Source organism: Excalfactoria chinensis, chromosome 3 (assembly GCF_039878825.1).
Source record: "Excalfactoria chinensis isolate bCotChi1 chromosome 3, bCotChi1.hap2, whole genome shotgun sequence".
In the NCBI taxonomy this organism is placed as follows: Eukaryota; Metazoa; Chordata; class Aves; order Galliformes; family Phasianidae; genus Excalfactoria; species Excalfactoria chinensis.
Genome location: NC_092827.1, coordinates 40,945,515 through 40,972,632, shown reverse-complemented (window position 1 = coordinate 40,972,632; position 27,118 = coordinate 40,945,515). Strand labels below are relative to the sequence as shown.

Sequence of the window (27,118 nt, the reverse complement as noted above, 5' to 3'; positions counted from 1 at the left end):
ACCAAGTTCCATCAGGACAGGGATGTGAAGCACTGCCAGCAAAACACTGGGGAAAAATGTCGGTGTACCAAAGGGAAAGAAAGCCAGATCTGCATGTCCTGAAGCACTAACCATTGAACAGTCTTTAAAGGCTGAAGGAATATATCAAAGAACCATAAAATCATAGAATCACAGAATCATAGAATGGCTTGGGTGGGAAGGCCTTAAAGCTCATGCAGTTCCAACCCTCTGCAATAAGCAGGGCTGCCACCCCTCAGCTCAGCTGTCCAGGGCCCATCCAACCTGGCCTTGGGAGCCTCCAGGGATGGGGCTTCTCTGAGCAACAGTGCCTCACTGCCCTCTGAGGAAAGAATTTCCTCCTAATATCCAATCTGAATCTTTTTTTTTCCCCATGTCCAAACATTACCTGCCCATGTAAAAAGTTGGTCTTCCACCTGTTAATAAGCTCCCCTAAAGTACTGGAAAGCTGCAATGAGTTCTCCCTGAAATCTTCTCTACTCTGAACAAGCCCAGCTCCCTCAGCCTTTCTTCATAGCATAGGTGCTGAAAAAGCATAAAACCTCCCAGCTACCCCAGCCAGTCCCCCCTCCCAGCTTGCCAGACAACATGTCTCCCTGTTGCCTTCCAACCTTCCCTCATTTCTTTACCGCCAAAGCTTGACCTCAGAGCAATCCACCCAAAGGGCAACAGTAATAGCTAAGGAAATCTCCTTGCAGATCTCCCCTGTGATGATAAGCCCTGTGCACAGCACCATCTCTGCAGCCTGTTGCATGACCAAGTCTCAGAAAAGTTTTGGGGCAAGAGCCCCATCTCAAGCACTGACGTATTCAACACTTGTGAGCAGAATGAATCTTTGGGTCAAAGAGCAGCAGCAGCCTGTAGGTCTGCCTCAACACTTCATCCCCCACCCTGGGGGCTTGCCCATATAACGGCTCCCACCAAGTCCCACCAGGCCAGTATAGCAACCTCAGCAATTAGTGCTCCAACACGTCTGTGTGTTTGATGTCAGGATGGCTCCAAGGCATCAAAATTCCCTTTAGCACCCTCTGACTCAGAGAGATTAATATTAAGAAGCACAAGCTGGGCACCCTGCTGAGCCACTTGTGAAACCAAGCGCATGGACATTTCCAGAAGGATACAGCCACGTGATGCTCAAATGTGCAGGGTCAGAGTGAGGAGGAGGTGGGATGCAGAGACAACAGCAGAAGACAAACGCCTTCAACAGGATAGCAATCAATTCAGTGGAATTCAAATTTATAATAGAAAAGTTTGTGTGGGTTTTTTTTCCAATTGTCCTGATGCTGTTGTGCTTTTTTTCCAGCCAAGTGTCAGACTGGACACAGCCTCAACAGAAGCCATACAAGCCATCATCACATAACAGCGTATGGATATGTCCTATGTCCCCATAGCAAATCTTCCTCCAAAATGCTGACCCCAGGCCTGCATTGTGTAGGAGGGCTCCCTCCTGAGCAGGGCCGGGTGCCCAAACAGGGGTCGTAGAGATCAGCATGCTTAGGACCACGGGGAGGGAGGCTCTGGTGCAGGGTCCCCAGTAGTGATGCAGGCTGTCCAAAGAGGCTTAGGCATTCCGGAGCATCTACTTTCAAGACGACTGTAGCCAAGGCCATGCCTGAGCCACCATTACTGGGAATTAATGCTCTTTCACTACCAAATCTCATATACTAGGTAGAAACCAGCATAGTGGCTCTGAGCAGTCATCCAGGTTTGATCACCATTTTCAATGTGCTTATTACACAACGTTCAGCATGTTTATTGTGGCAGGGTTCTCCTGCCCAAGATGGCTCGTAATTTTTCATAATGATTGTTCCACTTGAATGGAATGATTATTATATATATATAAAAAATTCCAGCTGAAACCTGCTGCGAAGGAACCCCGAGGCAGGCTCTGACACACTCTGAATGTGGTTATAATACAGCTCGTAGCAATGCTAGGTGTGAATGAAAACAGACTTTTACAATGTTTGCAGCTTGGTGCAAAAAAAAAAGAAACAAAACAGATCTACAAAACAAAACACTGCAGCTGCCTCCGACTTAAAACCATCCTGTGACAAACTGGAAGTTTTTCTTTCAGTCCTCCTGTTGAAAAGAGAACAAAGCTTGCCTCCTTCCTTGCTTTTCCTTTTGACGATGTAACCCTCCCAGTCTCCTTTTCCTCCTGAAAACCTTGACCGCGGTTTTCTGAAGAGCGAACGCAAACTTTGTGTCATTTAAATGCAAGACCCACTGCCTCCATTTTTCATTCTAATTATGCAAAAGTCGAAGCTACATGAAGCAGAAGGGGAAAATAGAGCTATTTGGTAATTAATGGCTGATGATAAATTGATTTCATTTTTGAATCATTGCAGTTGTCATCTGCGGTATTTAAAACACAGCCTTTTCAAAGCACCCGTGTTCCTTTGTTTTGAGGGCTTTTTCGCTCTTCCGGCCAAGAGCAGCGAATGTAAGCTATGCTAATGCCCGATGGAAATCCAGGTTGGCTCTTGTTTCATCAGAGTGGCTACATATTTGATTTTGTGTATAAACAGCTGAGCTCTGTGTTTTCAACTTCAGTCTGAGGCTTTGAAACCACAGTAAGAACGCTGGATCTGAAACCACTGGTGAAGCCCACAGTACGGTGGGCGCAACTAAGGGAAAATGAATGTAGTGGGAAGCAGGATTTGCCAAGAGGGAAGTTCTTCTCCCCAGAAACCTTCCCATCTGAAATAACACAGAACGGGACAGTAATAGCATTTAAACCTTAAAATCCATTATGTGGGGTTTTTACTCATGTTCCATCCAGACTGCTGTTTCACTACTAGCTAAGGACATATCTTCAGCAGCGATAGAAGCCCTAAATAAAATTAATATGCTGTAGAAGATGAAAGGAAGGTGAGAGTGGGAGAGGCAGGGCTGTAGACATTCTCAGCAGGACAGACAGCCTGTCTCACCAAGGTTCATTTTCTAAAACGCCTGAAGAACCTCTGAAAGAAGAAAGACCTCATCCTAGTGCAAGTCACTGGGTCATGGAGCGGAAGCACATCGTGCAAGACACTGAGGAGCAGAGCAAACCCCAGCTCAGGTTGCCAAGTCCCATGTGGCCATCATGTCTCAAGCTCATCAGATGGCTGCTGCAGATCTCAAGCAGTAGCCCAGTGTTGGCATGGTGTTGTGCCAACACCACAAGGCCAAGAGGCAGCCCCTCTTCCAGACTGAGTCTGGTTGGACAGGAGAGCACACAAGCATAGCCTCTTTCGTAGAAAGCAAGATTTAGGGCAGGGATATGTGGAGACATCCGAATGTCAGTAGTGTGGTGCTCCTCAGTCTGTGGGTGGCAGTGGGAGAGAGCAGCTCGGCTGACCAGCAGCAAGCAGCTCCATTCAGTCTATGTGGGCACTGGTCAGCCTGAGTTCTAGCAACTCATTTCTAGGCCAAGGCTTCCCATGATGTGCATTCCTCAGCTTCCCCTGAAGTGATGAACAAGAAAACTGAGTAGCCAGAAACAACTCAGTTGCGTAGGTGGAGCTGGGAGTCTCAGTGAACCACAGTAATGTGCCTTTCTCAGGACAGGTGGTTTTCCCTTTTGCCATCCTTAAGCTGATAGTGCCACAGTGAGAGCTCTGCTTCCTCCTAAAGGTGACACTAAAAAGCCCTGCAGAAGTGAGAAGCACTGCAAACACCTTCAGAAGATGACAGGGACTGTGGGCTCTGAATACTCAGGAAACCAAAAGAAAGAAAACAAAGCTAGCAGCTGCAAAAACACTTGAGGGGCTGTGTGTACTTCATCACAGTGTCCCCTGCCTGCCACCTCTCTGGGGCATCAGGGGAAGGTCACACTACTAAACTTCCCCCCCTCCTCCCTCAAAAAATGGAAATGCACTTTTTTTCTCATGGGGACATTTATCTCTGTGCACTTGAACAACATTTTGCACAGTTTCCATTTACAGGTACTGAGCTACAGGAGGCAGCAGGGCAGCTTCTCCACCCCTGGGGCAGCTGAGCTGTGAGGACCTATGATACTGGGGCCGAGGAACCACCATCAGTGCCAGCCTGGGGGAGAGATGAGTGCTCTGTCCTCAGAGCTCTGCATTCCCACCTGCAGGACAGGACCAGAAGGGAACACCAGTGCAGAAGGTTTCTTCTGAAGGCAAGCTGTAAACTGGTGGTAAATGAGGAAATGGCAGTCTGCGTGCTTCCCAGCACTGCCTGCTTCCCAGCACTGCCTGCATGGAGCCCCAACAACCACAAAAAGAGAGGAATTAAGAGCCATTAACACTGTAAATGGTTACTTCAAATTGTTTTGAGAATTACAGATGCTGTTAAGCACAGGAAAACTTAAAAGGAAAAGAGAAAAGGGGCACTTTATTAACCTCGAATAGCATCTCCCTTATAGCCCTTAATAACTCTCTTATAACTGAGTAACCAAAATCTTAACGTTCGTTCTCCTACATCTGCAGATAACTTAAGAAGCCAGATGAAGACTTACGTTCTCTAATTAATTCACTTCCTTGTTCAGTATCTGAATAAACACGATCACCCTATTTTTCTGACCAAAACTTTATTCTGGTCATATAGCAAAGCAACATTGTGAGATGGAAAATAACCCATGTGGCTCATCTGTCTAGAATTTATATCTAGTAATACCTTACATGTATTTTTTCTTCAATATATTTTCTTTTTAATATTCAAGAGAATATAAAAATAACAATAAACCCCCTTCCATTATGTTTCCAGTGGCTCATAAGACAGTTGACAGGACTATAAATGTAATAATGAGGAGGTTTGAGGGGCAGGTTAATGTTTTTCTCCTAACACATGATGCTTTTAGCCTAAGGCATTGCTGGAGGCCAGTACCACTTCACCTGGACCAAAATCACCAGTGAACACCCATTAAATCACTCAGACTTAAATGTAATATTACTGGGTCTAGAAAATATTGCTGTAATCCAGATTTGAAATATCATTAGCCCATAGAATAGCAAGCAGGAATGCAATCTGAAGCCCCAAGAAATCTTTATTTACCTGTAATGAAGAGTTCTAAGTCCAATTCCTCCTCTCACCTATGGCATTTTATAGTGGAATAACTCCCACAGATTTGCATGTTGTTTCTTCTGATTTATGCTGGTGTAAGGAAGAGGCTTATGAATAAAATCTCTGTGTGCTTTGGACTATATATATGTATGCATATATATATATTTATGCACAGACTACATATATATATATTTTCCACCTATCTATCTAGGTCAGGGATCTTCAGACTTTATTATTACACGTTAATCTGCATCATGCAATAAGATTTCTAGACTAGGAGCCCTTGTGCCATGTGCTATAGAACGCACATCACCACAGCCACAAAGGGCTACAGTAGGGCTGGCTGGGTCTCAGCTCCTACCTGGGGCAGACTCCTGTACACATTCCTCCACCTTTCCCAAACATATAAAATCCTTGAGAGACTACATCAGCTGCTCAGACTACACCAGCTGCTTACTTGGAAAAGTAATGCTTGGGAAAGACTGACTTGACTAGGGAAAGATTGACATGAGTGTTAGTAAAAAGTGGTGAAAAAAAAGGTCTGAGAGGACCTTTGTTGGGTTTCAGTCTACAGGGCTTTGAAGGGCATCAAAACTATTCCAGATTTGACTGCTTGTGATTTCACACGCTGAGAATCACTGGTTTTGCACTGGTAATGGTACACACCACAATGTGTCCCAGTATAAAAGCAGCCCTCTCTCTGGAAACCACATGTGATCAGAACAATCCTGGGACAGATCCAGAATCTGCCTGGATCAAGGAAAAGTTTGTCACGTTGGTTTCAGAGCAAGACCAAGATGTGCCCCATCCCTTGTAGATGGAGCAGGAGAGTAGAACTCATTTTCTCATTTCCTGTAGAGCCAGGGGCAGGAGAAGACAAAGTCAAGAAAGAGAGGAGAGGAGAGGAGAGGAGAGGAGAGGAGAGGAGAGGAGAGGAGAGGAGAGGAGAGGAGAGGAGAGGAGAGGAGAGGAGAGGAGAGGAGAGGAGAGGAGAGGAGAGGAGAGGAGAGGAGAGGAGAGGAGAGGAGAGGAGAGGAGAGGAGAGGAGAGGAGAGGAGAGGAGAGGAGAGGAGAGGAGAGGAGAGGAGAGGAGAGGAAGAAATGAAAAGAGAAAAACCCACATCTGTTGCTGGTAGAAAGGATTAATTATGGCCACTAGATATCTTAAACCACTGTTTTCCAGGATTTTAGTCCTAAAAATAATAAACAAGGAGTGGTGAAACTCTGAAACTGCAGCCCACAGCCAAACATATGGAGAACTAATGTACATGAAAACTTCCCTGTGTTCTGCTAATGCCCTCTTTGTTTTACCCAGAACATTCCTGCCATGAAATTGGGCCTCCTGCAAGGGGCACTCCCAGCTTGCCGCTGGCCCAGGCTGAGGGAGCTGCCTCCTGCCATGCTGTTGTCAGGCCTGAAGCATCTGCTAGTGTTTAAGCAATGGCAAATGCCTCTTCTTCCTCAGTCATTTGTACCTACTTCTTTCTAAGTAGGGTAATGTGTGGGAAAAAAAGGTCCCGCTAGGTCTCTTCTACTCAGATGAAAAGAGAGAATATGCTTTGTTTATCCCTCTGTTTAGTGGAGCGTACCTGACACCCAGCTATTACATAAATCACATCTATTCTTAGCAACCCGGGATGAATCTGGGATAACTCCACTGAAGCCAGCGTTGCTTTTTTCAGTTTGAACCATGTAGCTGAGAGCTGAATTTGGCACAAAGTATTTGTTTCTCACCAAGGAGGGTATGCTGCAGCACAAGGCATCAGACACACTACTTGGTAAAGAACACAAAGGCAGGGACCCTGCTAGGAATGCACTGTGTTACTGTAGATGGCACACACTCCTTGCCTCTGTGTATGATGCAATCTGTGACTGCCGAGATTTTATCCCATGAACACATCATGGAAAGCACGTTCACACTCACAAGATCACGCAGATGATTCCCTGATTGCATAGCACAGAAGAAGCCAATGTATTTAAACCCTTACCCTACTAATATACTGCATGCTAGGTTCTCAAAAGTGCTGTGTCCTTTAGACTCCTCCTCAAGAAAGACTGAGTCCATCTAGCTTTCTGCAGCCCCTTTCCTTTTGCAGGTGTTTTCATGCAACTCCTGGACAGCATGGCACTGGAAATGCTACTCAACAAACTAGCTGAAACTCAGCTGCCCAATGGAAACCAGTGGCCACTGCACACACAGCTTCCTCCCTGTGTGTGTTCAATGCAACTAAAACATTTGCTTTTATTTTAAGGGCTTTTCTTCAACATTTATTTTAACAACCACTCTGGGTTGAATGCTCCTCCGTCAGTGCGGTACTCTAATAAAAGGAGGGTAAGTAGTTAGGGGCTGAGACATGACTTACCAGTTGGCATCAAGTTATTCCCTCCACACAAAATCTTGAAGTAACTTTGGATAAGAGGAAGGATAAGGAGTGAAATAATAAAGACAGCCCAATTTTAGACATTTACTGCCTTCCAGCTCCAGGGCAGACTGTAGACAGCAACCTGACTAGGAGGCTCTGAACTGATCCCAGCACACCCTCTCTCAGTCAGTTACAGAGAAGAAAGGCTGGGGTAAAGGAGTTCTTCAAGTAAGGAGGTTTGTATGTTCCTTATTTTCACTCTGTATCTTTAATCCTCCTCTTCATATGGGGGGAAGGTTTCCCTTATCTGGCTTGACTTCATGTAGAGCATGAGATTTCTGAAGTGGGGGTCGGGTTTTCCTACATGTGCTCACAGCATCCATTACAATCAGATTCAGTGGCTCTCAATCCACAGCCATGGCATGAACAAAGCACAACATTACCTAGGGGCTCTTTTTCCACTCTGGGATCAGCAATCACGAGGGGCTTTGCTCAAGCTCAGCCTTTAGGATTTGCTATAGGAAATGCGCATTGCAGGATGCAATATAGTAATAGGGGAAAGGAAGACAGAGTTAAGAACTGCATATTTACTAGGAGACCTGACTGGCAATAAGGACTACTCTTCACATCTACCCTGCACATCTATTACCCTGTGACATAGGAAGGAAGAGGACTGGGAGGTGGGGACATGCCAGTTAACCTCAGGCACTAGTCCAAGCACAACAAGAGATCTGAGGGATGCGTGAGGGTTGAAATTCCATTATAGGTTTTAAATAATTAAGCACTACATGTTTGGAAGCTCATTCCTTCCTATTACTTTTTAAATAATTAATCCGTATTTACATCTATTGAACTTCATGGCGCTATACACATAACAAATTTGAGTCAAGTTGCAGAAGGGAGATTTTCCCGTCTGACAGCACCGCAAATGTTTCTTGTTTCAGTGGCTTCAGCTATGTGGGATCAGTCAAAATCCAATTCATCTAGACACTGTACAATGCAGACACACATGTGAAGGCTTTTCTATCAAGTTATTCACAAGCAATCAAAACACTAAGAGGAGATGTAAATCCCTGGAAGAAAAAAATATGCTCCTAACAAACGTCTTAGAATAGCAAAAAGTGAATCAAGTTAGAATACACAAATATGAAAAGAAAGAGAGAGGAATGTACTTTTCCAATTGAGCACAGCCATTATGTTCAGTCTAGCGCAATCACTTCCATGTAACCTCTGGTCCAACTTCATAAAAAATGTACAGATTGCTGTGATTGAAAATGCTAGTCTCAAAAGCTAGAATAACAGATAGATAGAGTAACAGAACCTAGAACAGTAAAAATAAAACACCTATCTTTACCTAGAGCACTTCTCTTCCTGCAACATATATTCCCTAATACACCCAGCGGGTTCCACTCATTGGGAACTACACAGGATGCACTCAAGAAAGCAGCCACTGCTGCTTAGACCTTGGAAACAATGAAGCACTGAAACACACTCTTGAAACCATAGCTCTGCCCTGGGAAACCAATCTGTAGCGCTGGCATCGGGACTGCCTGTTTGTGGCAATGTGATTTGCAGATCAAGTTAGCTCCTATTTACGAGTAAGCAGATATTTATGCATTCACTTATGCAATTCTAGCTGGCATTTCTGCAAATTTTGTATGAAAGTCCAACTAAGTTATTTCCGTTTGAAGCAGCATTACAAGTAACAGAAATGCTGCCAGCCAAACAGTTCCTTCAATTACAACAAATGGAGCAAAGCTGCCTTCAAACTGAGATCTCGGTTACACCTGCACAGCTATTCTGGAAGTTAATAAGATTGCACAAGGGTAAATACAGACTTAATGCGCTCTTCAGAGGGCTCATAATGGCAGAAGACTTATTAGGGATAAAAGAAAGAAACCGGCTTCACTTTCAAATACATGGGTGCTCATTGCCACGAAGGTAGGCAAAACATCTGCACCTGTAGGTGAAGCGATCTGGTGGTAGAAATCACGGAAAGAAAGCCAGTAACCATTTTGCTCTGTGATAATTCTACATTGTCACCTTGCAGGGGAGTGGGACACATAAAACACTTCTTGCAACGCTCTTATTTTGCAATTGTTACAAAAAAAAGCAAAATCACATCCATCAAGGGCAGCTATCAGCTCTCATAATGACAACTTTCCTGCCTGCTCCTCTGACCCGTGTGCCTCTAATTCAGAGTCCTGCAGACAGCAGCTCAGCCTTCCCGAGTGGCAGAGCGGGAGCAGAGCTGAGCAAGAAGGTCAGCCCCCAGCGCAAAGCAGGCACGGGATCAAGGGCCGACTAACTCAAAGCACAGGAAGAGCCCTTGCCTCAGATGTCAGCTGCTTCAAGGCTGATGGCCCCACTGCTGCTAGAGTGGAGGTAACAATCAGAGCAGTGGATGCAGCAGGCTCCTCGCTGCCATAGCCGAGCCCGCGGCGTTGTGCGCGGAGCCAGTTTGGGGATTTTGCTTCCCTTTTAGACAAAGCCAGCAGATCACGGTATTCATATTTCAAGCCCGTTTTAAGGATCAAAACCCATCTTACTTAATAAAAAAGATGAGCAAGATTCAAAGCGAAAACTTATATGGGAGCTTCATGTGCAGTAGGTTGAGAGACAGCATTGTGTGACTTCTATCAGAGGTATGCGTTAGAGATTGCTGCTAATGACAGCTTCTAAAAGCGCTCCCCCCACCCAGCATTCATGTTTTCACATAAATCCAGATTCTGGCATATTACTTTACTGTGGAGACATCTTCTGTGTACAGGATGGCTTATGCAAATTAACCACATGTCCTATAAATTAGTCCTGAAATGCCCGGGATAATGAGCTGCCTGCATGGTGAGTGGTGCGTGGTGCTCAAAGAAGGGTTCCTTCCAGGCTGGGAGAGCAGGAGGGCACTGTCAGTGCGTACGTGAGCGCAGCGAGGCAGGACGCTTCGCTGGCACCGTGCCGCCATCCTGCTGGGCAGAGCTCACTGACTAGGGCTGGAAAACGCAGTGCTAGGAGATACCTACAAATTGAAAACCCCATTAATTATTGGGAAGGAAGACAATGCGCCCCTGGCTGCTGAAATACAAACCTGCAGATCTGCCCAGCTGACTTGGCTAACACATTTAAGCTGGCCGAAGGCTGGGTTTTCTTCCCTTCAGAATTAGGATTTTCACTGCAAACTTTTTGACGTGTCTGTGAACATTACTGAATTCAGTGCCTTTGCTGGAGACGTCTGCCTGCCTTTGTAAACCGTACCTTCTCTGCCTTCCTCACCTGAGATGGGTGAGGTGCCCATCTCACCTGAGATGGGCGGCACACCTCAAAACTAGCTCACAGCTGGATCTCAAGAAAAAATGTTTTATGTCAGCTGCTGCTTTCTTGTGAAGTGCAGGTTTAGGAGGAAGCTATAAGCACATGGGCTGCTTTCTGTGCCCCTGACTCAGGCAGTGCTGGTTCAGGTGAGGGAGTCGAACTGTAATAAATCAGATGACAAATCAAAACCACACCACTCGGTTTTGGTGTGCGCTTAACTGGCACTAGACATGTAATAATTAAAGCTATATTGAATTTGTGTGTGGGCAACTTAATTTGCAACACTATGATAATTAAACGACATTACTGTTCAGAAGTAGGTATCTGAAACATGAAGTATATTAGCATGACTTGGCAACACCGACAGCCTTACAGATGCTTTACTTTGCACCCAATGCAGGCTTGGCCCTGAGCACGGCTACTGATGTTTGGACTAGATGGTCTTAGTGGACTTTTCCAACCTTAATGATTCTATGGTTCTGATCTGATGGCATCTTATTCCACCAGCCAGCAGAGGAATTTGTCCCTACAATCCCATAGGAACTTCAGAAATGTAATGACGTCAATTTTATGAACAGGGAGCAGAGACAAAGAGAGATGAAGTGACTTGGCTGGAGTGAGAGGGAATAGCTGCAGCAGAGCCTAGAGGTGAGCCCCACTAGGTGCTGGTCTAACCCCATACATCAGGGCCATCTTCCTCATATGGAACTCATAGTTTGTGCTCAGAGTCACAAGCCTCAGAGGCTGGTGGTTAGATGTTAAGAAAAAATTCTTTACTCAGAGGTGGTAAAGCACCAGCACAGGATGCCCAGAGAGGTTATGGGTGCCCCATCCCTGAAGGCACTCAAGGCTGGGTTGGATGGTGCCCTGGGCAGCCTGAGCTCGGGGGCAGCAGCCCTGCCCACAGCAGGGGGTGGGACTGGGTGGGCTTTAAGCCCCTTCCCATCCAAACCATTCTATGATTCTATGACATAGCTAGATATCAAGTTGTGTACTGCAGCAGGCAGCAGCCTGGTCTCTCTTTGATGTTAAGTACAGCATTTAGTAACATCTAGGCATTTAGGAAACGGGTTTTCTACAAGCACAGAACTGAGGAGATGGAGAACACAGGAACTGGACATACCAAAAATATGTGACACAAGTTGCCTTGTACCCATGGAAAAGGATAATTAAACTGAAGGAAAGTAAGTTTGCAAGGAAGGAAGACAGAAAGGGAAGAGGGACCTAAGGAAAAGGTTGCAAGGAGCAGAAAACAAACAAACAAAGAAAATGAATTCTGATGAATTCTGTATGGAGAAGTGTGCTCAAGCTGGGTATAGGCCTAAGGGGATGGGCGCAGAGGCAAGCTGCTGGGCTCCAGGGCCCAGTGCAGGGGAAGGCAGTGGCTGTGCCCTGCTAGGACTGCTCAGCACTGCTCAAGTGCAATGCTAGCAGCAGCTGTTTCAAAGATATCTTAAACCTTCCTGCCCTCCTTTTCAGAGCTCATCCTGCATGCAGATTCAAATCCCTGGACATTCACAAGCAATTATTTCCTAACGATGCTAAAAGCAAAGCTTCCAGTCCTACAGCTTCAAAAAAGCCTGCTCGGCTGTGTTCTGCTGTTGACCTTTTCAAGACCTAAATATACACGAGATACCTAAATAGGATAATTGGCTAGAAATAATGCTTCTGTAAGCTATGGGCCATTCCCCAGAGGTGACGCAGGCCCATGGTAAGCAGGAGAGAAGTTACAGGAGCTCCATCCTTCCCGCTTTGCCCCCTGCATTCAAAGGCCTCTCTGCTGCTCACAGCTCTCTTGACTTTGTGTGAATTTATTCATGTGCATCCCAGGGTTGGGTTTCACAGTGGATGTGCTTGGCTGTACAAACTGTGCCAAGAGAGCTTAGTGGCACGGCACTGTTTTGCGCGCAAGATGTTACTTTTGCAAAGGCAGGCCCAAATCCCTATTTCTAGCACTGCACAATAGCATGCCGTGCAAGAAATAAACATGCAGTGGCCTTGCAGACAAGCTAGATCAACAGCTCATCCATCACAGTGCTCCGCATCCCCACTGATGGAAAAGGGACAAGGGGCGATGCTGATGGCTTCTAAACAGCAAACAAGCAGAGGCGGTGTTTGCTCATTCCAACATGCAAAGCTGACTTGTTTAAATATGAATATGTTGCTTATAGCCAAATTTTAGTAACAAAAGCCCCATGGCATCTATCACTGTTTGCACTTTTGCTAAGAATAGTTGCACTGGCTAGGGAGCTTTTTGGATGTCACATCTGCAGGAGATGCCGTCTCTACCCACTATGGTTCCTCCATGCTCCTAGATGCCCTGTGTCAGGAGACATCACATACACACAGCTTGTGTGGTGTCACAGTGACCTGTATTCACTTCCCTGCTCTCACAAAGTCCTTTTCTCCTCCTCTCCCTTTCTCACTCCTCACCCATCCCAAATGCTGGCTGACCTGCTTTGAGCCAGGCTCCTCCCAGAGCTCACAACAATGCTGTGTTTGGAGCTATAAGAAGGAGCAAATCCCACAGCAGCAGCAGCAAAATATATCACAGGAACCCCAAACACTGCTGCCTCACTCCAAGAGCCATGATGCTGATCCCGTCTCTGAGACAGAGCCACAGAGGTCCCTGGAGGATCAGCAAGGCCCTCCATATCTCACCAGACAGCATAGCAGAATCACTGGGAGATCATTGGTCTGGATTTTGATGCATGTGGTGTCTTTGCCTCCACGGATATGACATCTCTCTGATGCTCCTGCTGTGCTACAAGTGCTCTGGCACCCCAGAAGAGGGGAGCAGCCCAGAAAATTAGGACAGGCCACCAGCAGGGATCACAGTCAGCTGGAATTTCGGCTGGGTCATTGGGATGGGTTTTCACAACAAAGGCAGACAAATATCTAGCGTTGCTCAGGGGCTGTGTGGGCAGCCAGGCCCTCTGGTTATCTCCCTTCAGTGACCACAGCTAATCTGGTTTGACCTCTGGACAGCTGGCACTCACCCAGGCCTCAGATTTCAGCCCTGCTTTGTGGCTGCAGGAGAGAGAGCCAAAAAGCGGGGCTGCTGGCCTGTGCAATCCTATCGGCTGTGTAGCCCTCATTAAATGAACTCGGCACAGCACCTGATGGCAATACGCTGTGCAAACCCTGTGGGGACAAAAGTATTTGTTCAGCACAGTCTCCCGCAATATCTCGGAAAGCAAGGACCAAGGCATGCATACAAGAAAGATACAGATGTTTTCCAGGCCCTGCACAACCCCTGTGCCTGCTACAGTGTGCATGTACCTGCCATGAGGGAGGCTGCTCCCAGGGGCACAGCCCAGCAGCAAACATCCAGCTGTGTCATGTTGCTGTCACGCACATCTGGGGCCCACATCTGGAGACTGAGATGAGAGGGAGCCCCAGAGATTTGTCAGTAGAAGGTGAGAAATAACTGATAGGGGAGGCATTTACCTTTTCTCTATACTCAGTCTATTTGCTCTCTGTTATTTTAGTTTCTAGCATCCTTTGCCCTTACAACATGGTGCTAGGAAAGCTGCAATAAGATCCACCAGCCTGAAGTCCTGCCACCACCTCTCTATACTACACAAACTCATCTGGGCCAGATTCTGCCCAGCTGGAGACTCCTTTGCATCACTCCAGCAGCAGATAGGCACCCCAGGAACACATCACATGCTGTTACACCTCTGTGGTGGAATGAAGGAAAGAGATCTCTCCGAAAATGACTATTTCCCATCTTGAGCGAAGAGACATTTATTTCAGTGCAGTAATGTTCATTCAGGACTGGGCACAGGTGGTCAATTATTTTTCTGCCTGTCTAGAAGAGGCACGTTGATTCCTCATAATAAAAAGTATTAGTACAATCCTGAGTTTATTGCTCAATTAGGGAAGTGACATGGAAAGAGTTACAGCCTCTTGCAGGGAATGCAGCTAGAAACACGTTTTTGCTGCTGAATGAAATAACCAACCTCCTCCCCAACAGACACACAAAGTCTACACAACCAAAGAACCAACTGACGGCTTTTTTAGGTCCCGTATTTAACTGGCCTGTGCAACAGTACTGCATATTGAAGCTCTATGATATAACTGCATTACTTTCTCTGTTTAACACATATTTAATTGATCGTTCTAGCACAGATTAAAAATAAACAGCCAAGCACAGAATCTAATTTTGGTGCCCAGAATAAATAAAGCTGTGCATTGAGCAGGATTTGAGAACAACGTACGTGTGCACAGTTTGAATGCTTTGTGGGATCCTCATGGACCGCTCCAACAGAACGTGCTTCATTGCCTGGGCAGTCAGATGGTTTTAAATGCCTGAAGGTAAAGCTGGGAATCTGCTCTCCACTACTGTGTCAGATAACAATTCATAATAGATGAACCTCTCTTTGCAAATACCAAGGGTGCTGTTGTCAGCTATTTGGAGTACCACACAACTTTAAATAATAGATATCGTTTTGCACTTCCAACATTTTAATCTCAATCTCAAATTGCATGCAAAAGTAATTAAATAACAGAATCCTCATTTCAAAGCTGAAGATCAGACACCTAGACATGAAGTTAGCAGATAGCTAGCTGTACCAGTAGTACCTCTACTACTGGTATACTGGTATACTTGAATTGAATGGCTTTATATGCAAACTCGAAGGAGTACAGATGCAAAAATATGCTGCTGATCTCATGGTTACGGCTGCCAAAAATGTGGATGTCATATGGAACATGTATCTAGTTAATGGACAGATAAAGCACCTCTAGAAGCGGTTTAATCAATCCTATATCTGCACCTAATTATTTTGAGTAAATCGTGCTCTCAGAGTTCTCCCTTTCCTTCATTAATGTCAGCAGACCCTGAACAGAGCTCAGCCCTGAGGTGCTGCAGTAGAAACGCGAACCAAAACATGTTCTAAGCTGAGGGTGCTGTGGAACTGGGAAGACATGAGATGCAGATGGAAATGAGAGTGAAATACCCACTGTTACAGCTATAGTGCAGCTAATCATAGAATCATAGAACCAATAGGAATGGAAAAGACCACTAAGATCATCTAGCCCAACCACTGACTCTATGAGCAATGTGTGACCCCCTGAATCTAACAGGAGCATCACCCTGCCAAACACAGGGGCCATCCTCACACAGAGAAGCAACGCCTCAGAGAACCTCCACCACAGTGAAGTAAATGCTAGTTTAGTGCCAGGGTACAGCACTGAAATCAAATTGCTACAAGCAAAATGGACCCTCCTTGTAAAGAACAGTTCTGCTCAGGGTGTCGTTGGGCACTAATCTGCCTGTACACCCACCTGAGTCTACAACTGAAAGCAACAAGAATGCTTTGTGTGGGGAAACAGACACTTCTTCCCAAAGACGATGACAGCAGCACATCAAAATCACACTGTGCAAGACAACATTTATAAAAACCTTGACAGATATCATCGCTTGTTTGACTTATGGAGCCATCAAACGCTCACTTCCACGGAGCATTTCTGGGCCCTTCATCTGACTGAATCACCAATTTAGAATCTGTCAGACTTCATTATGCAGATTAAGAGCCTCTCCTTGGTTCCATTTGTTATGCATTAATAAGAGAGCATTGGTGAATGTATCCCCTCACACAACCAAATCCTTTGTGCCATTACATAGTAAATTTTGTTCTTTCGAGTGTTCAGGAAAAAAAAAACCTCCACACAACAGCAACGTGGCTTAGTTGCTATGCACAGACTGAGAGCTGCTGCATAGGGATCAGCTCTGGAGTTTGGCCTAACTCAAAGCACTCCAGGTGAACTACTCCTGGGTGCAATCAGACATGGTCTGCCTGTTCCTTTCACCTACACAAGCGTGCTCAGTCCCGACTGCTGCAGTACTCTCGGAGCAGTGTGAGGTCCCCAGGCACACTGCCTGCCCTACAGCTCAACATCCAGTGCTGCTGCAATGCTCAGCACCAAAAAGCAGATTTATTATGAATGCTGGTAGGGCTCTTTTTTTCTCTCTCATTGACTAGATGTGACTCAAAAAGTTAATGGTAATTGCTCTCATCTTCATTTAGCAACGTGAGAGAGAGAGAGAAATGGGAGCAATTTGCAGATCTGAGAACAGGTCATTACAGGTGTGTTATATTAGTGTATTCATGAGCCCCCTGGGACAGCCATGCTGAGATATCCAATAACTTTCTTAATGTGTAATTACACACCATTGGACTATAATTGATTAATTGAGAAGAGAAAGTAGGCAGATGCTAGGCCAAGGCTTCTGCTGCTCATTAAATGAATATGTCCTTGCTTCTTTCTAATAAGTTAAGTGAACTACTCAAAAGCAATTAAGTAGGAACTGAAATTCATTAAATTTTAAGTAATTATTGGTATTAACATTTATAATAAAATGCAGGATTTATATTTTGTAGAAATGGCATCCTACTGCAGAGAGCAGTGAAGTACCAGCTCCTTGCAGACAGGCCTGCTCCGGAGTGCCCTCAGAGCATGGCCCTGTGAAGTTAACCTGCCCTGCTTGGGAGTCATCCCTGCACAGTCCCAAGTGTTCCCAAAGAGAGGGCCTTGCCATGGGATGGACCTCAGTTCTGATAAATGAACGGACCATCACCTTCTGATTTTCAACCGCCTGCTTTCTTATGTTGGCTCTTTTTACTTGAAGGGGTGTCAAAGCAGTATCCCTTCAAACTCTCTTCTTTTTTAATGGGGTGGGCAATGCATTCAGCAATACAAGGCAGGAGTCAACTGCAGCATGACAGAGCTCACGCCAGCCCACATAGCATTTCCTCAGACCCGACAACACTCATTTTCATTAACACTGCATGAGTGAGAGCTGAGGTGAAGGCACGGCAGGTCCTGGGAGCCTAGAGATATTCTGGGGCCTGGCCCTAGTGCTCCAGGTACAAAGGCTCCCATGTTGCCCTATGACATCTCTTTCATGCCCCACTAAGTCCTCTGCTTCCTCTGCAAATACCTTCTGCAAATATTTATAGCTCTGAAGAAAGCTTTGGAAATTTTATTTCCAATTTAACTTCCTTTGGAACAAGGCATATCTTCAGACTTCAACCTTTCTACAAAAAACTGTCTGAATTTTATTTAAATTGGTTATGAATGCCAGTTTCATAAAGCAAAGCCACAACTCACAATCCTTCCAATGGATACAAACCCATTTTTTCAAGTTTTATAGAGTTTGGGGGGCAGATAACTTCTTTTTTCCAGGCATTTTTACTTTAAGATTTACTGAAATCATCATTACAAAACAGCCCTCTGAAATCAATTTTCAGCTAACAGTTTGCTAACTTAATTGCTTAAATTCCCAGCCAATGAAAAGATCACTATTTTTTTAAGATCATTTCTGAAAAAGCAATTTTTCAATGAGAGCACGTTCAGTATATTCTAATGGGGAGTTAAAGGAAAGAAGGGGACAGACTCTTTAGTGGGGTCTGTGATGACAGAACAAGGGGACATGGTTTCAAGCTCAAAGAAGGTAGATTTAGGTTGGATATACAGAAAAAGCCTTTTACAGTGAGGGTGTTAAGGCACTGGAACAGGTTGCCCAGCGGTGTGATGAATGACCCATCCCTGGACACTTTCAAGGCCAGGCTGGATGGGGCCCTGGGCAACCTGACCAACTGTGGTGTCCCTGTTCATTGCAGGGGAGTCAGACTAGATAACCTTTAAATGTTCCTTCCAACTCTAAGGATTCTATGATTCTACAATAATATGAAAAATACAACTTCAGTAAACACGTCAAATGAGGAAAATAAAGAGTAAAAATAGAGGAATACAGCACGGCACTGTGGTGAGGAGAAATTAAAGTAAGAGAAGTTATTCAGAGGTCACCAATAATCGCATATCTTTAACAAAGATCTTAATGGTGGTTCTGGGAAGACAACAAAACTGGGGCTGTAATGGGATTTTAATTATTGTCCTTTTTAACAAATGCATTTTGCTTCCCTTTTGAGATAATAATAATGTCAAAAACTAGATAACTGCCTTCTTCTGAGGAAAGGAAAGCAAAGTATCAAGTGTCACATCCTAAAATAATGCTCTTGTATTGATACGAAGGAAAACGCCCAACCAGAACCTCCACTCTAAGCTGATGGCTACAACTGGAGTGCTGAGAGGAGCTCTGCTGGTGTGCAGCCTGGAGGTCCTAACATCTCCTGTCACCTGAGTGGAAATTCCCAGGGAAAGCACCTGTCTACCGCATGGCTTAATCCCACCCTGTACCACCACTGAGTAGGCCCTCATTTGACTCCAACCTGTGGATGCTCACCACCCCCAGCAGCCCTGTGCATCCAGAAAATGAGACATGGGTCTTATTTCCAAAGCTGCTCCCTCAGGTGTGACTATCTAGTCTGACACAGTGGTATTTTCTGCACTGGTCTCTGATCACAGCGTTCACATTCAGCAAGAGGGACGAAGCACACACATAGCATACCTGGCCTGGCAGCAATTCAGGACCACAACAAATCATCTCTGATTTTGCCTGCGATGTTCCTTTTGTTTGAAGAGAAGCAGAATGCAAGTTGTTCTGTTTCGGTTGGGTTGGGTAGGGCCTGGGGCAGGTTCTTTTTAGAAAATATTCTGCTCTAACTCAAGAACAATTTAGATCTTGAAACTGAAATGTTACAGACGATCAGACCACAATATGACCTAGGCTCCACTGTTATTTCAGTCACAGAAAAGGTTGAATTTCATGCAGTCAAGATTACTGAGTTTTCAAGAACACCAGTACCAATTCTGCTAAAATTGCTTTGCTCAATATTTCTGTTCCAGAGCCATAACTGCAGTTCTGACAGTTCTTTGGGCCTGCTCCAAAGTCCCTGAAGACAACACTGGGCTCTCCATCGGCAGCCATGCGTTCCTACCAGCCGCAGGCCTGGATGGTTGCTGGCACATCCAACAGTGTGCCATGGGCTGCCTCCGGGCTGTGGCCGCAAACTGAGCAAGAAGCTGATGAAACCCACTGGTAAACAACCAAAAAATGGCACCAGAGGAAAGAGGCAGCAAAAACCAGGTGTCACTAGTAGGCTCTGGTGTGGAGGTTCTGGCTGGTGGTTGGGTACTACCACCACAGGGTGCCCCAGCTCTGGACGGCTCTCTCCTGCTACATCCCCCAGGGCAGCGGGATCTTCTTCAGACCCAACTCAGGGTACTGCCCTGAAGGCTGGAGGTGGCCAAAAAGCCTCAGCGTCCCAGCCTTTGGGAAGGCTGAGAAGGTGCTCTCCTTCTCCCTCTGTTGGTTTGAAGCTAAAAGGAAGGAGAGAGATTCCATGGAGAGCCTCTGTTTTTGCTCTTTGCTAGGAATAAGGAGTCAGTGTGGGTAACAAAAGGGAAAAGGCAGAAGAGGGGATACGCAAAGCAATTTCCCCCTAATTTGGTCCTCTTTTAAGGGTCTGTGTTTGCAAGTGTACCAACAGGCAGTTCATTTCAGCACTGAAACAATAGCTGTTTTACTCGACAATGGGGCACGGGAAATAGGTCAGGTACCTTGAAAAAAGGGAAAACCCAAACCTTGCTTTCTGAAACCCAAATTCTTGTGGCTACCTGAGAACACTGATACACATACCTATGTTTAATGTGCCCAGGACTACGAAAGCTACTGGGCCTATCCAATCACACGTATTCTAAGTGTCCTCTAAAGCCTGTCTAGTAAGTACTGAAGAGATTCCCTCTCCAGAACTATAACTCTGAGGTCAGCCTACTTCCCCCCTTGTCACCCTCCTAGGTACCACCCTGCGCCAGGCTCACTGAACCTGGCTTCCCACTGCAGCAGTCATGCTATAGAAGCAGAAAGGAGCATCCTCTGCAGCCCTGACTCCTCTCAGCCTTGCCACTGCCTCCATGAGGGCCTTCTGCTCACATCTAAGCAGCTTGCATTCTGTGTTTCACTTGTACTTGCGTCAGATAGCTTTTCAGAGCTTTCTCTCCCTTTATTTGCTAGTGATTATAGATCAATGGCTGTGGGTGAGTTTGTGTTCAATCTGATAACAAGCATCTTTTATTTTTTGCCTTTTATGCAGCAGTTTCCAAACACCAAGACTATCTCCTAAGTCAATGCACACTAGAGTCACAAATTTATCCTCCTGGAGCAGAACTGCCGGGAGCATACTTTTGGATTTTAAAGAGAAAAAGACTTTACTGCAGCACAGCCATGGATCACAGCTGAATGTAGCACTGGAAATGATTTTCTTTATCAGGCTGTTCATGTTTTTTGGGGTTTTCTTTTTTTGTTTGGTTGGTTGGTTTTGGTTGTTTGTGGGGTGTTGTTTTTTTTTTGCCTGCTTTGCATATAGTCCCAGAGCAGTGGGTGGTATTCAGACCATCTCCATAAACAAATGATCTGGAAAGCAACCTGGCATTTAATTTCCTTAACCCATACCCATTGGACTTTCCTGAGCTTAGACAGCAGCACGCTGGTCTGAAACCTTGACTCGGTATTCTGGGCAGCCCAGAGGGGGGAAGGATGAACTGTTGTTTTTTCTTTCCCACTTTTGTTAAAAGGCACCCAAGCATGGCTCTTCCTACTCTAACTAACCTGGGTAGGTGCCAGATAGATTTCCCCTTTCTCTAGGCAATGACTGAAGAATTTTAGCTGGCTAGGGCCATGGCTGGAGGCTTTTCAGTGGCCTTTTCATCCCAGCCTGCCCTTTCTCAGCAGCTAATCTCATCTCTGTCCAAATCCACTATTCGCTGGACTGGACCGCTCCTTTACAATCAGCTTCCAGAGGACTAAATTCTGCCTTTTCCTTGTGGAAACAAAGAGATGTGTCTGAAAGAAAAGCTTCCAGCCACTCATGGAAAAAGGAATTAAAATCCTGAGGCAGTGCCTATGGTAGTAGGGTGGCTGGCTGGCCAAAATGGCATGCTGGCCAGGCTCTTTAAAAAGAAATTTGTATTATGCACTTCTCAGTATTTATCGTGGGTAACTAATCTTAAGAAAACGCGATCCTCAAAGCTGCTGAAAAGCTCACAGGGAAAAATGTATCTCCTCAGTGACTGGAGCTTCTCATCCACTTTGCTTTCTGTGCTGTACGACACAGTACATGACACAAAAGCACGCCTGGATTTAGTGCGGGACATGATGGCCCTCACCTAATCCTGTAACTGCATAATGGCTTTCTATGCCAACCAAAATCTTTAATTGCCTCTGCTTTTCTTAACATACACTGTAAGCACTCAGAGGGTTATGTTGCACAAATTATAACTCATTCCTCCTCCTTTTTCCTATCAAGCTGTCTCTCAAATAAAAAAACGCTCAGCAGAGCTGCACCACCCTAACCAAAGCATCTCCTCCTCTGAGGTGTGAGCAGTGAAGAAAGCACATGACTTGCAGTACTGCAGGCTGCCATGCTTTCAAATTCCTCCAGGTACTCAGGAGTTAAGCTCTCCCTGGTGCCTGTGACCCAGGCTATTAGCATGCAGCCCGTGTAGTACAGCTCCCGCGGGCAAACATCCGTGCACAGCCCTACAGCGCCCAGCCCTGCACCCGCCTGCCAGCGGCACACAGCACAAGCATCTCCCCAGCCCGCAGCCCACACTCAATGCAGCAAGACTGGCCTGAAAACAGCAGCTGAACCCTACAGCAAAGAAAGCACTTTGGAGCCTCTGCTTCCCACCTCACCTGACAGGCTAGGGCAGCACTCAGCTGCACTAAGAAAACTCCAAGGACTTCCTCATTCTCAAAAGCATAAACAACTTTCAGTTTCTCTTTCCTTTAAGAATCTCAGCTATCCACTCCTCAGGCAGTGCCTGACTTGCACTTTTAGAGCCTGGGTAAGTTTTTACCACTGGGAAAATATTTTTTAGAGGAAGCAGCTGTCCTCACTCCTTTCGTTCATATTTTTGGTCTCATCCCTCCCAGGGAAACAGTTGGTAGCACAAACCCAGGAATTCCAACCGGCCTTCAGGAGACAGATGCTGTCTTGCTGGCCACTTCCCGTGACATTCACTTTACTCTCAAGCACATTTTAATACATCATAGCTACCAAAAAGAAAAAATAAAAGGTAGACATTAAGAAAAAAAGCACTACCTCTCTGTGAAGCATCTTTAACAAATAAGAACACCAGTTCCCTCTTCCCCCAAAGCCTAGTCCCACCATTGTACATCCACTATCAGTTCCTAAAGTGCATGTTGAAAGATAGCAGAGGTACTCATTGTTTGCCTACTCTTTTTTGTTTCCACCGGCGAATTGAGTACGGGTTACATCCCTGCCAATTTTGTTTCCAATAGCATAGGAAAATACAACTATGACAAATTGCTTTTATTACTTCCTTAAACAAGAACTGAAACTTGTCCAAAAAGGCACATGAAAGACTAACTTGGATGATTTGAGCTTTTGCCAGCTACAGAAGTGATACAATAATGCAATAACTTACATGCATACCGCTAAAGGAGTATTTAACAGGGCTTTGAAAGAATGCCTGATTTTAATAGTACAAAGGAGGTTAATTGGTTCTTTCATAGCTTGAGCTAAAAATATAGCAGATTTTCAGTCAAAGCAACACATCTCTTATTTTGTACACATGCCATTATGCTGTCTTATGACCCTAGTCCTGAAGTTCAGCAACACTCAGAAGCCATCCTTACTTCAGGGACATCAAGGGGGTATAGGGTGGGTCCTCACACTCAATCTGAGCTAGGGCACGGTAATCAAGTATGGCTGTGACAAAACCCCTTCACTTAATAGGCAATAAAATTGTGACTACTGCAGCGAACCCCTTTTTGTGTTTGTCTACTTTCCTCACCTTCGCACATAACCCTGTTGCCCCTGAAACCATCAGGAGGTTTGCAAAGGATTAAAGAGGAAGCAAGCCCAGGTCAAAAGGTTCAAGTTCCTTTTTGTTTGAGGAAATTACACTGGGAACCAGACAACTCTTCCGAGTGTCACATGTGGCCCTGAATATCCTGAAAACATTGTCATGACCCCACAGGGGCTGGTTCTGCACTGAGGATGCTGGCAGTAGGTGAGCCTGTGGTCCACCAGTGTGGATGCCAAGCCCATCTCAAAGGGAAAGCAGTGTGGGCATCTCTACAAATTGCACCGGTCTTGGGGCCAGTTCTTGTGCTAGGTTGTCCCAGCTTGGCATCTTGGCTCTCCTGGCTGTCCTACCAGTGGATCAAGGCTGGCACTTGGTCAACACCTTGTGCATATGCTTCAGTGCCTTGAGAACGCAGTTTGCTCCTCTGCTGTCCCTCTCTTGGCTATTAAAATTAGGACAATAGCACTGTGGCTTATTTCAGTTTGTTTCAAAATCAAACCCTGCGTTCTGGTTCTCTGCAAGTATTTCCATTTAGCCAAATGACACATTTTATGTAGGTGAGGCCAAGAAAAAGGGTGGGTGTGAGGGGGAGATCTTCCGATTCGTCTCAGCCTCCATTTCCAAACGCAGTGCATGAATCTCTTTTACATACACTACAATTCAATCTCTATTTGCTCTAGGTAAACAGCAAAACTCATTGTGGAGCACTCATTTTCGCAAGCTAATCAAGAACATTAGGTCCCAACAGATTCATTTAATAGAAATATAATAGGCATTCCTGCTTGCCTTTCATCTCGCCTAGCTGCAAATGCTGAAATGAACAGAGAGTTAACCCTGCCTTGGAACTGAGATCCCTTTGCAGCTGATAGTGGCTGCGCTTCAGCTTGCAAACACTGCAGGCTCCCCATCAGTGCTTCCTGGCTTTTTCTCTTTCCCTGCAGCAGAGGAGCAGCAAGGAAAGGGCTGGGGGCGAGGAAGCGCTGAGCCCTATGGCCATGCATACCGAGTCAATGGGGATGAGAGTTTTGGGGCCCCAACCTGGCTGTCTCCTTGCACCACATGGGACCAGGCAGCACCACGAGGCCGTTCACATTCTGACATCAAACACAAGAGATTGGCAAGCAATTCAAGATCTTAAATCGTTCACGGATACCAGAACTAGCATTAGAATGCTAAACAGGAATGGGAAAAAAAAAAAAAAAAAAAAAAAAAAAAAAAAAAAAAGAAAAAAGAAAAGAAAAAAAAAAAAGAAGAGAAAAGAAAAAAGTAATATTTCATAATGTATGGCATAATGAACAAAAGCCTTTCAGAAAGCAAAACGGTTTTCACTGTGCTAAAGTAACAATCTAGACTTGTTGTAAGTATGTTATTCTTACAAGTAGTTCGCAGTTATTCTTGAAGGCAAGTCTTGGAGTTTCCTTAGCATAGTGCTGCTGGGGAAAATTTTCAGCATGTCCATCTTCATCTCTAGCCTGAAGGGAAATATAATGGCCTATTTAGGGACTTACAAATAATGGAAGGAAAAAAAAATAATAGCTAAAAGCATAACAGCTCAGATCATTACAACAGATGGGAATCCCCAAACACAACATCATTAGAAAGTTCGTTTAAATACACCTTTTAGATACGAGAACCTGCGATGCCGTTCTCTTACACAGTGTATGTTGAACATGCAAATTCATCGCAGCACAATCATTAGAACAACAAAAGACAAACCCAAAACAAAATATTTGAGCTGGAAACCGTGAGTAACTTCAGGGTTTCCATTTACCTCATTGCATTTTTCAGGATTACATTACATACGTTCTTGTTTCAACTCTTTGACATGCGTAAGCAATCCCTAGATAATGTATTTGCAGTTTAACAGCAAGGCCAAAAAAAATAAATCAGCTTTCATAGTCATATTTTACATGTAACACTATTGTAGACAAACGGACTCCCCCTCCGTGCTTAAGCGAAGATCCGAAAGGAGCAATCAGCTCACGAGAGCAGCCACCCTTCCATCAAACACGGGAAAAAATATTTAATTACCAAGATGCATTAAAAGTTACTGGTTATTTGGAGCTGCACTGTTAATTAAGAAAGCCGAAGTTTAAATGGAGACATTAACAGAGCCCATTAGCAACACTGCCTGCATATAGCATTTTCCTCCTAATCTGCAGTGTTTTCGGGTTTTGAGCTGAAGCAAAAGGGAGAAGAGGGTGAGAGGAGGAGTGTCGGCAGAGCACTCATTTGCACTGTTCATTTGGGTGACACTTGCACTCTGTTCCGCTCCGTCTCATCTGATCCCTGACTGTTCGCTCTCTCCCTCTCGCAGCCTCCCGAAATTCACAGCTGAGCTGTCTCCCTCGCATATGGCTTGCATATAATTATGCACATTCCATTTTACACTGCATTAAAATGATGAGATCCTGGCTCCCTGCCAGCGTATTTAAATAAGCCCCAATGATCCAGGGGTGGGGGAAGGAGTGGGGCCGAGGATGGAACAAGGGGGGGACGCAGTGGGGGGCACTGTGTGGTTCCAGTCCCCATGGGGTGGTGGCGGCCAGGCCTGGGACAAGGCATCCCCACGGCCGTGGCAGCGCTCCAGTATCGTCCCTTCTTGCACGGTGCGGTGTGAGCTGCCTGTTTGCACGTGTCACACTGCCAGCGCAGGGACATTTTTTTTTTAGCGTTGGCATTTGTGAAAGCTATTTGCACCTTGCACGTTGCACGGCTGGTTCGCCTGCAGAAAGGCTTCTGCCTCTATTCTGGAGTAGGGCTGGGAAAGGGGAGCAGCGGGTGAGCAGTGCAGGGATTTTGGGGAAAACATGATGTGGTTACGCCAGCTGCACCTCAGCTCTCTGCTGGCTGCCCAGCAGCGCTAGCAAACTTTGCCCAATGGAGACAGCGCAATTTTTACAAGTGCAAACTTTGCCCCAAAGTATCTTTCAAACAGCATCTGCTAGCGGGAAATAGAAAAATAGCTCACAATGTGCATGCTGTAGCAGCTTAGATGTATTTTTTTCCTCTGCTGCCTCAATAGCTGCCGCGTGGAAAATGTTTTCCAACTTTCCTTCTAACCACAAAGGAGAGGGAAAGCATTCCAGAGCACCTGAAATCCCTTTCATATTGACAAAGGCTTAAATGTATTCTTCTAATGATTAACTTGGAACTGTACCCTCTCTCACACAATACATTTCCCTCCCATGCTACATCAAATACCAAGTCCAAATCTGAACATAATTTATTAAAAAATAAAATGAAATTGCTCATTCTGAAAACAAATTTGGTCATTTTCTCATCTCGCAGCCTGGGTGAAGGGACACGGCCAGCTCGCTGAGGCCATTCCAAGCAATACAGAACTCAGTGGGGCACAGATGCCCTCCCAATGCCATGCCCAGCTCAGCACCAGCGGCTCCAGCAGCAGCTCTGCCCCACAGAAATGACTGTGGAGTTGAAAAGACCTGCATGCAGCCAGGTGGCAGGGAGCTGCTGAGACCTGGCATGGGGCTGTATGGGTGCTGCACAGGCCTGGGAGCACTGCCCCAGAGCCATCTAACCATGTCTTGGAGCTGCAGTGGATGCTGCGCATGTGCTGGGCTGCAGGTCGCAGCCTGTCTCTCGGGGCCCTGTCCCAGCACACGCACCTTGCGAAGTGAAATGGATAGCAGGGTGTTTGTGATGCACGTGTC

At 45.6% G+C, this 27,118-nt stretch overlaps 1 protein-coding gene across 2 annotated transcripts in view; it reads right to left on the bottom strand.

Annotated features, from left to right (window-relative positions):
* The window catches only part of SOBP (sine oculis binding protein homolog), a 107,736-nt gene that overhangs the window by 21,221 nt on the left and 59,397 nt on the right, over window positions 1-27,118 (bottom strand). The window contains exon 5 of one of the 2 annotated variants that reach the window (XM_072332928.1): window positions 24,821-24,916. The exons of the other annotated variant lie outside the window; for it this stretch is intronic. Within the exon in view, the coding sequence (XP_072189029.1) occupies window positions 24,821-24,916 (96 nt within the window). The remainder of the gene's footprint in view (window positions 1-24,820; window positions 24,917-27,118) is intronic. 2 annotated transcript variants of the gene reach the window in all.